The sequence below is a fragment of the Macrotis lagotis genome, chromosome 7 (genome assembly GCF_037893015.1).
Source record: "Macrotis lagotis isolate mMagLag1 chromosome 7, bilby.v1.9.chrom.fasta, whole genome shotgun sequence".
Lineage (NCBI taxonomy): Eukaryota > Metazoa > Chordata > Mammalia > Peramelemorphia > Peramelidae > Macrotis > Macrotis lagotis.
In genome coordinates this window covers 216,291,323-216,303,514 of record NC_133664.1, presented here as the reverse complement: position 1 = coordinate 216,303,514, position 12,192 = coordinate 216,291,323, and the positions used below count along the sequence as shown (strand labels likewise).

Below are 12,192 nucleotides of genomic sequence, written 5' to 3'. Positions count from 1 at the left end.
CAAGTACCACGCTCTGTCCAACCTACCCCAGAAGGGTATTTAATAGGAAATGCTACCCCTTTGACCCTCTTGCTTCTTCCAGTTTCCCATTCAGAAGGATGGGGGTTTCTCTGGCTTTTCCTCAATCCACGTGGAGCACCATGGGCGGCAACATGTGGACTAGTTAGCCAAGCCCCATGGCTAGTTGCTTGCCTGCCTCTCTCCCACCCTCCCCTCCTCTCCATCCCTCTCTCTCTCTCCCTCTCTCTCTCTGGTTCACCTAGTCTGTCCTCAGGGTGCTTACTGCTTTCCTTTTTAATTCTGGCCAATATACTTTGTAACTGTATTTTCCCATAATAAAATCCTGAGCAGTTTTAACATCCCAGAGAACTGCAAATTCCTTCTCTGTTTCAGTGGCCTTAAATTTTCTGTCTTCAATCTCTAAATCTCTGAAAATTGGCAATAACCTGACTTGGTAAAGCTGCACACTACAAAAATAAATACTCAAAAATCAATAGCATTTCTATATAATAAGAAAATAAAAGAAGCAATCATAGAAAGGGAAACTAATTTCTAAATAACTACAAAAATGTTTAAAATACCCAGGGATTGCCCTTCCAAAGCACATAAAAGATTTCTATATAGAAATGGAAAGAAATGTAAGGAAGCCATATAGATCAAGCATGACTCAAATGAAGAGATTTTACAAGTTTTCAAACTTTTAGGATGTATTTTTCACTTGTGCAGATTTTCCCCCTCTTCTTTTTTTTAATTTTTTGGACTTAAAAAGAATATTGTTATGTAGAATGGCTCTTTGGGAGAGGAATAAGTGGAATTCTGAAGATACTATAATGATGTAAAAAAAAAGACAGATAACTTATTTACAAATAAGACAAATCAAGATGATGATAAATTAAGCACCTGCCATTTGCCAGATTGTATCCTTATTAGGATACGAAAAAGGGCAAAAAAAAAAACCCCACAAAAAAACCTACTCTGAAGAAGTTTACAGTCTAATGGGAAGCAACATGCAGACAACTTTGTATAAAGAGGATGTACATGGGATAAAATGGATATCATCAATAGAGGGCAAGCTACCAAGATTAAGGGTGACTGGGAAAGACTTCTTTCTGAAGATGGAAGTTTTGGTGAAATTTGAAGGAACTTAGAGAAGTCAGAAGGCAGAGAGGTGAGAAAGAATTCCAAGAATGAGGAACATTCAGCAAAAATGTTTATAGACAGGTCATAATGAGCAATGTTTGAGAAACAGTAAGATCAGTAGAATCCAAAGTATGGGTAGAAATAGGAGAGAGTAAAAAAGATTGAAGGGGTCAAATTATAAAGATTAGAAGCCAGAGAATTCATATAAATATGTGGATCCTGGAATCGATAGGTAACCACTGGAATTTAATGAATAGGGACATGAGGCCAGACTCTGAAGCTTTAGCAAGACCAATTTAATAGAACTGGAGTATGAACTATAGTGAGGAGAGACTTGAGAAGCAAGAAAACCAACCAGCAGGATAATCCAGGTTTGAGATAATAAGGATCTACATAGGTTAGGGCAGTCAGTGTAAGGACACATGGGATCATTAAAAAAGCATGTTACGTAGGTAGAAATTACAGACTATGGAAAGTGGCTAGACATGGTAGATGAAAGACAATGAGAAGTTGAGGATGTTACCTCAGTGTGACTGGGAGGATCACTGTACCCTTGAGATGTTAGGAAAAGAAGTGGATTTTATGGAAAAGATAATGATTTCAAACTTAAAATAATTTTGAAAAAAATTTCAAAGAGATATATTTTCTTCCTCATCTTCAGATTGAGTGTTTTGATCCTTCTTGGGATCACAGGCAAAGTATTTCTCAATGGTGTTCCTCTTTTTTCTCTGCTTACTCATTTCTCTAGCCTGTGCCTGGTTTTGGGGTGCTTCCTGAGCTTTTGAGTGTGTGAGACTTTATCTTCCCTCCTGGTCTATGAATGACCATAAGCACCCCCCTCTGCCACGGGGCTGAGGTGGGGAGGGGGGCCCTGCTGTTCTCTGGGGGGCTTAAACTGTGATCAGGATCTGAATGCGGTCAGAACCCCAAAGTCCTGTTCCAGGGACAGAGGACAGAGCTCGGCAGTCTCTCTCCACTCCCTTCCCTAGGCTCAGCACTCATGCCCTGGGGGCTCCTGCTTACAGGCTCTGCCTGCTTCTAGTCCTGGATCTGGGCTGCCCGGCCACTCTGCCCGCTATGTGCCCTGAGGGCTAGGCTTCACGTGCTCACTTTGGCAGAGGTCCCCTGCTGATCCCCCAAATTGTGCCTGGTGCTTCCCGGGTTGTAGGTCAGGAAACTGCCCCCACTGCTGTGAGCTGGGGCTCCCAGTGCCCTGGGGCTGCCTCCAGGAGGCTGAGGTTCCTTCACTCTGGCGGGCCACCCCTCCAACCCTGTGGAGCGGAGCCTTTCCCCCTTTTCCAGGCTATCTTGGGTTGGAGAACTGCCTCACTGGGTCCCTCTGTGGGTTCTGTCTCTCAAAAATGTAGAGTCCTTAGTTTATAAGTTATAAGAGAGAGCACCTAAGAGATGATCCTCTCTTGTCACCATCTTGGCTCCGCCCCCCCATAACTCCTTTAAAGAAGAGAAAATCTCAGGATATGGCAAAATATATTTCCAAATGGCAAAAAATAAAGGCTTACAACCAAAAATAACTTGGACAGTTGAGCTCAGTATAAATCTACAAGGGAGAAAATTGGACCTTTTCTGATGAAAATATCAGATCTAGGAATATAAACAAAGGATACAAGAGAAATCTAGAAAGATAAAACACTTGCACAATTGGAAGGGGCTAAACAGTGAAGTGTTTACATTTTAATAGAGAGTAAAATGTCTCTTCAGAACTTGGAAAGTCATAAAGGTATCTAAGAAAATAGGGCCCGGGAGTGAATTTTAGACAGATGTGTTTCTTTCATACCCAAGTAAATCCAATAAAAAAGATAAATGATATATCTTCCTGGCTGAATAAGAATAGAAATCTTATATATATATATTTTGCAATCCCTTTACAAAAATGTGCTAGGTAAAGCAAAAATAATGCCAGAATAAATGCAGAAAAGCATAAGAATTAAATACTCCTTTACTGACAGCAATGCCATAAAAATTATCTTCAAGCAAGGGTACTTGATATAAAAATATTGACTAAAATATCAGCAAAGAGGCTAAGTAACAATATATTAGAAAGAGTATTCACTATAACCAGATCTATTCATATCAAAAATGCAAAGTTGGTTCAATATAAACTATAAACATAACAGACACAATATTAATAATAAAAACCATAAAAATCATGGTTATCAATAGAAAGGAGTTCTTTCCTCACAAATCAATATTCCCTAAAAAAATTAGAAAATATATGAAATAAGTGAACTTCTCCTTAATATGGTAAACAGTAGGACAGTTATAGCTTTAAATAAATTACCAAATTCGACTTTACAGTAAAGAATTTGTGGGGTGGCTAGGTGGCGCAGTGGATAAAGCACCAGCCCTGGAGTCAGGAGTACCTGGGTTCAAATCCGGTCTCAGACACTTAATAATTACCTAGCTGGGCAAGCCACTTAACCCCACTGCCTTGCAAAAAGAAAAAAAAACAAACCTTAAAAAAAAGAATTTGTTCTCTATGCATCCCCCCCCCCCGCCCAGTGTGATCTGGGCACTCCCCACTGCACTAAAAGAAACAAATAAAAGCAAAAACTCAGGACCTTAAAAAAAAAATCTCCAAATGAAAATATAAAACTAACACCATTGTCCTCATCCAGTATATTCCCATCCTCTCCTGCCTAGCATTCCAACATTACTACAGAAAGTGAAACTAAGATAGGTTGGACACATTAAAATATCAGCTGTGTGCTTGTCCAAAAAATTATAGAGGACTCACACATGGGAAGCGCTCATAAGGGAGTCAGAAGAAGTTATACTAAGACACCCTGAAGAACTTCTCATTGAAGAACTTCAGAATTGATTGTCCAGCATAGGAGACATTGATACAGGACTGTCCAGCATGGCATGCCCTTGTCAGTGAGGTTGCTGCACTCTATGAGGAAGGCACAATTGAAGTAGCTAAAGGAAACGTGACATATGTAAGTTCAGAATACCCATTCAAGTATTCACATGGACTTCTTGTGCCCAAATTGTCCTCTCCTGTCTGTGCCTAAGTTTGTGTCCAGGCCCACCTGTCTGCCCTACTTAAGTTTTCTCTGGGTCTCATTCCACCCCAAGGACCCTGCATATTTCTTCTCCTACTTTGGCTTCTCTGTCTCCGACACCCTGCTGTCCTTGAACCAGTGCTGGCTCTCTTTTTCCCCAGAGCTCTTTTTTCTTTTCCTTCCTCCTTTTACCATCCTGATCAAATTCATTTTGGTAAAAAAAAATCACTTTATGGAGATATCTGTGGAACAATCCTCTTATTTTTGAGTGAGACCCCATCCATAAAATGAGATGGAGAAGGAAATAGCAAACCACTCCAGTATTTTTGCCAAGAAAACTCCAAATAGGGTCACAAAGAGTCAGACATAACTGAAACAACTGAACAACTACCAAACAGCCTAGTTTTAAAACAATCTATATATTAGTCCAGTTATAAAACTAGACAAGAATCACAGCAAAATTCATTGAAGGAACAAAAAGACATGAATCTCAAGAAAAAAAAGAAAAAAGTGGGAAGTAAAGGAGTTGCTATGAGGTAGTTCTCTGTCTGCCAAAGATCAAAATTAAAAGGGTGGCACAAAAGTAATTAAAGCAGCACTTTTTTTTTTAGTAGCAAAGAACTGGAATCAAAATGGGTGCCTACCAACTGAGAAATGACTGAACAAATTAGATAGTGAAGGGGCAGCTTGGGGTATAATGGATAGCACTGACCCTGAAGTCAGGAGGACCTGAGTTCAAATCTGCCCTCAGACATTTAATAATTAGCTAGCTGTGTGACCTTGGGTAAGTACTTAACCCCATTGCCCTGCAAAAATAAATAAATAAATAAATAGATGGGGAAAAAGTAAAGTAGATAGTACATGAATTTAAATTAATATTATCAAGCTATTGATATAACATAAATAATTATAAATGATGAAATGAATATGAGTGATCCAGAGAAAGATGGAAAGACTTGTATGATGTGATGGACAGTTAAATGAGTAGGAACAGAAAATTTTATATGGTGATTACAACCATAAAGGAAAATAATTTTGAAGACTTATGGATTCTGATCAAATGATTAATCACTTTCAAGACTGATGACTAGAAGTACACTTCCTCCTTCTTGGCAAAAATCTTTAGATTGTATACACAGAAACCTATTTTTTAAATATATATATATATAAAACTATTATTAACTATTTTCTTGACTAAATTTAATTTTTAGAAGCAAAGGATTTAGAAGATGGGGAATTGGATTTGTGTGTGAACATGGTGATAGAAATTTTAAAAAGGGGACAAAATGGGTGTCAGTGAAAACTTTGGGGTTTTTTTTGGCAAGGCAATGGGGTTAAGTGACTTGCCAAGGTCACATAGCAGGTAAGTGTCTTGAGGCCAGATTTGAACTCGGGTGCTCCTGACTCCAGGGTCAGTGTTCTATTCATTGTGCCACCTAGTTTCCCCTGGTGGAACCTTTAATAAGACACAAAAGGAAGCTGAAACATGCTCAGACAGGGATACAGTTAGAGAACAAGTTATTTATACTTCTAAATTTAATATATATTTTAAAGAAGAAAATCTACATGATAGAGATTCATGATTTCATGTCATCCCTTTCTCTTCTTTGTATAGGGAAATGTTAAAAATAAAAAGGCAAATTCAAGAAATTAAGTAGGAGCTGAAGAGAGGCAGATTTAAGTTCAATGAAAGAAAAATTTCCTAACAATTAGAGCTTGCCTTGGTAAGTAATAGATTCCTCCTTACTATAGTTTCAAGAAAAATCTAGATGTCTACCTATTAGGTTCCTGCAGGCATACAGGTTGGACAAAGCTTCTAGTATTAGGTTCTGTGAAAGTGAAAACAGTAGTGTCCACTTGGACATAAAACAGAAAAACAATCATTTTTTCCCTCTGTTCTATAAATATTAGAGGTAAATAATGAAATGACAATGGGAAACTGAATTGGATGAGGGAAATAAAGCAAAGAAAGGCCAAATAATTGCAAAAGGTTAGACAAATTTTTTTTGGTAAAGCCAGGATTAGAAGGCTAGACTACTGACTCTTAAACCAATCTTTTTTCCCACTGTTTAGGAAAGGATTGCAAAAAATGAGTCAAATGCCAATGCAAAATATTAAAGATATTTATGTGAAGTCTATTTTAGCAATTAAAAGACAAAGGAAATATATTTTTAAAACTTTGAAATCTACCAATAACTGAGGTTCCCGTTGCTCATCTACTGCTGGAAGTCCAGTTATTATTTCTAGTAAAACCTATGGAAAAAAAAACAAAAAAACACAAATAAAATATTTAGGAAAACACTCAATAAGGTTTAATGAGAATAAAATATGATTTTGTTCATACATAACTTTTTCTCTACTATACTAAAACAATAATGTTATCCAGAGATTGCCACCTCTATAACCCACAATACTGCCCAGTCAAATGAAATTGATCCTAGCCAGCTCTAGTTTTCTCCTTCCCAAACATTTAATAAGTAATTATCAATTCAGCATTCTCTGTACTTTTTCTAAATGGGTGGAGCGAGAGGATATCAATTTGCTATTTAGGTTTTTAGGAATTTTTGCTTCTCCAATTGTGTTCCCAGAAATAATTACACCTCAGTATATTTTCCAAGATCTCAGAGATCTTACAATCCTATATTTTAACTTAATGGGCTGACAACACAAAAGCATAATGTTGAATATGTTAAAAATTAAACAAATTCCTCTTAGCCATAACAAAATAGGAGATTATATTAAGTCAAAGTTAATTTCCTTTCTAAATATTATTTTTAAATTTTAATTTAATTTCATAAAATTAATATTCCTAAAATTACATATTTTTCAGTTTGACATATTTATGTTTTTATTTATTAATGACAGTGCTAGGAAAAAATATGACTGGTGATTACATTAAAATAAGTCAGAGAATTCTGGGGATAGGGAGTGAGACCTTGGTCAAGATATCTGGAGTTTCAGAGTTCAGAATGAATTTGTACTTAAGATTCAATTGTCTTTCAATTTATTACATCCCAGAACATAACACAAGAAAAAGTACAGAAGTGATATTGAGTTAGTAGAAGAGAGGAGAAGGGAAAGTAGAGCTATATGGCACAAACAGGAAGAGTCACAATTGAGGACAGAAGCACAAAGTCAAAGGTCTAAGAATGCTAAAGTTGGGAGATTCTGACCAAGGACTGTCTTAAAATCACCTTAGAATTGGCTCTTCTGCACAACAGGTTAATCTGAGCCCCATTTGGGTAAGTCACACAGAAGGGTGGTGGATTGTTTACTATGACTATTAGGGTCACAAAGTATATATAGTTGCTTTGTCACATATTTACAATGATGGTCATATCAGAAAACAACTAAAATTTTATACATATAGAAAGAAGATTTATGCCAAGTAGTGGTATTACTGTGTCATAGTTACCTTTTAGATATGGTTGCAAAATATTTTCCAAGGCAACTGAACCAATTCATAATAACACTAGTAATTAATGTGTCCTGTCCTACCAAAGACCCTCTAGGAATTGCTATTTTTCTCTTTTGTTATTGCTGATCTGATGGTTATGAAATAGAACCTTAAATATGGATTTTTAAAATCTGATTTGAACTATTTTTTCCCAAATGAAAATCTTATTATAGGATGTCCCAAAGGATAGTTTTAAACTTTAATAATTTAAAAGTAAAAATACTATAAACTTACAAAAATAAAAATTGAAAATTATTTTTAATTAGTTTTATGAAAATCTGCATATACAATTTTAATTTAATAAGATTGGGCATTCTTTTTCATGTATGATAGTTTCTGAAGGACCCTTTCTCAGACTGGTGAATCTTCATAGACCACCCTGATTGCCTGATCTTGACTTTTTTTTTTGTAGAATCACATCTAAACTGTCATTTATCTATGAAAAACTCATTCTTTGTATGGTCACAGAACTAAGATTATAAATGCAATCCTTTCAATCATTGAGCATCAACTAATGAAAGTATTTACAAAGTCTGAAAATCAATACAAAATATAACACAAGATACTGGTTTTGTTGAATTTTAATAAGTAATAACAACATTTAAAAATTTTAAATAACCTCACAATTTAAAGAGGTTTGTAGGCTTTAAACTTCTAAGTTATTAAAGCTTAAAATGTCAATAAGACTTTTTGGTATACCATATATATTCATATCAATTCCTATATGTCTTGTATATACCAGGATTTCACTGGAAATAATTCTGTTAAGATTTTTCTCTTGGTAATGACTTCCATTTTAATTTCTTTTTTTTCCTCTCTTTTTTTTTAGATTTTTTTTTTTTTGTAAGGCAAACGGGGTTAAGTGGCTTGCCCAAGGCCACACAGCTAGGTAATTATTAAGTGTCTGAGACCGAATTTGAACCCAGGTACTCCTGACTCCAGGGCCAGTGCTTTATCCACTACGCCACCTAGCCGCCCCTTCCATTTTAATTTCAACTGCATTGATTCTATTTGTGCAAAAGCTTTCTGTTTTATCTGGTCAAAATTGTTCATTTCATCTTTCATGATCACCTCTAATCCTTGCTTAGTTAAAAAAAGAAACAACCCACTTCTCCTAAAAAGAATTCTATCTCTTTGAGATAGAATAGGCAACCACTAATTTGATGTAAAAATGTTTTATATTTAGATCATTACATCCATTTGAAGCTTATTATCATATATGTTGTGAGATATTGGTCAAAGTGCTTTCTGATTTCCCAAAAAAGCTATTTTAATCAAATATGGAAGTCTTACTGTAAAGTAGCTCAGATTTTTATAATTTATCCAATACTATGCTACTGTGTTTGATTGCTTCTATTTTAGTTACCTAATCTATTCCAGTGATCAATGCTTCTAATTTTTTAATCAAATAATTTTGAAGATTACTGAAATAAAGCATAAAATCTAGTATCTTAGATTTTTTTTCCACCTTTTTTCAGAGGTTTTCTTCTTTGACCATCCTATTCACCTGATCTGACGGCTGTGAAATAGAACCCTAAATATGGGTTTTTAAATTTTGATTTGAACTATTTTTTCCATATGAAAATCTTATTGTAGGATGTCCCAAAGGTCAGTTTTTAAACTTTAATAATTTTTTTTAGGTTTTTTTGCAAGGCAAATGGGGTTAAGTGGCTTGCCCAAGGCCACACAGCTAGGTAATTATTAAGTGTCTGAGACCGGATTTGAACCCAGGTACTCCTGACTCCAAGGTCGGTGCTTTTATCCACTACGCCACCTAGCCAGCCCCTAAACTTTAATAATTTAAAAGTAAAAATACTATAAACTTACAAAAGACAATTAAAAGTTATTACTAATTAGTTTTATGAAAATCCGCATATACAATTTTAATACACACACACACACACACACACACACACACACACACACACACATATATGTATGTATTCTAATTTACTCACTTTTCTTGATCTATTTTCTTTAGTCTGTACTATCTCTATAGAGGACTACATTTGAGACCATGATGTGTGATGTTATGAGTCTATACATAATAAGGGTACTATCCTTGGTGGTGAAAATAGTTTATTATAAGAGTCTTTGCAGAGTTTTTCTATTTTTCTCTTGTTTGTGGTCCTCCTTCCTTTTTCATTCTTTAATGACTTCAGAATGATTTGACATATCTGTCTTTTACCATGCTTTCCTAAACTTGTTTTTACCTTCCCTACTTCTGTTTTATATTTTGTTTTATGATTTTATAAAATTTTTCAACATCTTTCTTTGTAAATTTTACAAACAAATTTATATTCTAAATGGCTGTAACTTTGACTTTAATCTCCACTTAAAAAGTATTTACACTTTCCAGGTTCTTTTGGTCTTCTTTTTTATGGCAACTGATTTATAGAAGTTAAAAAGCTGTATAAAATCATTATAATTAGTGTCAATGTAATTTTTACTATTTCTCATTTTTCCCTATATATATGTAATTGAAATTACTTAAACAGATGAAGATTGAATTGTTTCAATTACACTCCATAACATTTTATCATTCATCTTTTTTTCTAGCTCTAAACCAACTAATCTTGCTTCTAACAAGTCAGTGTAAGACTGCACATAGATCATTAATCCAAGAATGACTCATGTCATAACTATGTTATAATATAATCTTCATTTTTTTTGATCAATTTCAGTGCTTGCCATATCCAGGGTCTAATTCTTTTCTCTATAAAGTATTCAAGACAAAGAGACTTTTGTGTACTTTACAAGTTATGATCATATCATTGTTAAAGTAGAGTTAAAATGATCTTTTTCTAGTCATACACATCTGGACAAAATAATTTTTTTTTTTAAATCAGAAAGAATACGGCCCTGGAGTCAGGAGTACCTGGGTTCAAATCCGGTCTCAGACACTTAATAATTACCTAGCTGTGTGGCCTTGGGCAAGCCACTTAACCCCATCTGCCTTGCAAAACAAAAAGAATAGCATTAGTAACAATTCAACATAAAACTTACCACACCAAAGCTATAAATGTCAGATTTTGGTGTTATCTCTCCTCGCAAAGCTTCAGGTGCCATATAGGCTGTCGTTCCCACAATTCTGCTAGTCATGACTGTTTGGTTAAGTTTTGCAGAAGTTCGTGCAAGTCCGAAGTCAGAAATCTTGGGTATGAAGTCCTCATCAAGTAAAATATTTGCACTGGAAAAAATTGAAATGTTGCAAATAAAATTCTCCCAACCAAGTAAAACCACTGGCTACATAACTGTTAAGTAATATTTTGAACTTCACAAAGTATAAGAATATGTATTTAGCGTGAAAAGAGAATTTAGAAACCATCTCGTCCCTTCATCTTATCCAAAGTATATTAAAAGCCAAGAATTTAAAACAGTTGAACTAGAATAGTTGCCATCTTTTCATTTTTACTTAGTGAAATAAAAATCAAGTATTTCATGCTGGTTATTCTATATAAACTTTACCACAGGCCTAGATTGCTTTTAAACTAGTATTTAAAATGCCTCTTCTAAAATCCTCTCAGTTTCTTTGATAATTTATATCATGAGCAAACATTCAAAAAAAATAATTTCAACATCCTAGCCAATATCTTCACTATCATTTTTTTCTTGGAACATAAAATGTTTTAAGAATAATGGGTAAAAGTAAAATTTAAAAACTTTATTAATAAAAAGTTTAATGGAAACATTTACCTTTTAATATCTCTATGAACATGATGGTTGGCATGTAAATAGTGGATGCCATTAGCTGTTCCTTGAGCAATTCTGCATCTTTTATGCCAAGAAAGTGGTGCAGAACCATCCTTAAAATGGGGGTGGCGGGGTGGGGGGAGAAAAGAAATAGCAGAAATATTTAATTTACTTTTGGTTGCTAAAAAAAGAACTGTATATGAAATAAGCGATTTCTATTCACCAGTAAAGTGCTAATTAAAAGTCTAATTCTTAAAGTTAAAATTTTGTTTAAGCAACTATGATGAAACTAATGAAAACTGAAATTTTATCTAAGATCAAATTGCATACAAACATATTTTCTTCCATTTTAGTCTAATTTGAATATGATCCTGAAACCTTCTATAACAATATAATATTTTTATATCCTTTTCAGAAAAATTCAAAGGCGAATAGAAAAATGAGCAGTGGGTCCAACTATGGCAGGTATAAAAGAAGTTGCATATTTTTGATACTGTCAAATTTAATTAAATTTAATTAAATTACCTGAAATAGAAAATAATTCTGAGATACTAAGTTTCTGAGTAAATATTGATTTAATATTAACAATCAATAAGTTACCATTAAGTCAGGTTAATTAATCCCTCAGTAATTAGTGAGAAAGGAATGATTTATAGAGCTTATTTTTAGAACAGAAAAGAGAAATTAAAAAAATACATTTTCAACATAATTCAATTGGACAAGTCAAATCATCAGGCTTTCTTTTTTCTGATTATATTTTAATTTAATTTTTTTCACATTGCTACAGTAGCTATAATAGTCAGGATATAAAAGTAATCATAATCCCCCCTCCCCCCCAAAGAAAGAGAAACTTAAGAAAAATAAAATGGGAGGGAAAAA

General features: G+C 34.3%; 1 protein-coding gene across 9 annotated transcripts in view; it reads right to left on the bottom strand.

The window, feature by feature from the left end:
• Window positions 1-12,192, bottom strand: part of IRAK4 (interleukin 1 receptor associated kinase 4) — a 69,099-nt gene that overhangs the window by 9,005 nt on the left and 47,902 nt on the right. For all 9 annotated transcript variants that reach the window (XM_074194868.1, XM_074194866.1, XM_074194867.1 and 6 more), the window contains 3 exons: window positions 11,317-11,426; window positions 10,627-10,810; window positions 6,354-6,416 (listed from right to left, as the gene is read on the bottom strand). In XM_074194868.1, coding sequence (XP_074050969.1) covers window positions 6,354-6,416; window positions 10,627-10,810; window positions 11,317-11,426 — 357 coding nt within the window. The remainder of the gene's footprint in view (window positions 1-6,353; window positions 6,417-10,626; window positions 10,811-11,316; window positions 11,427-12,192) is intronic.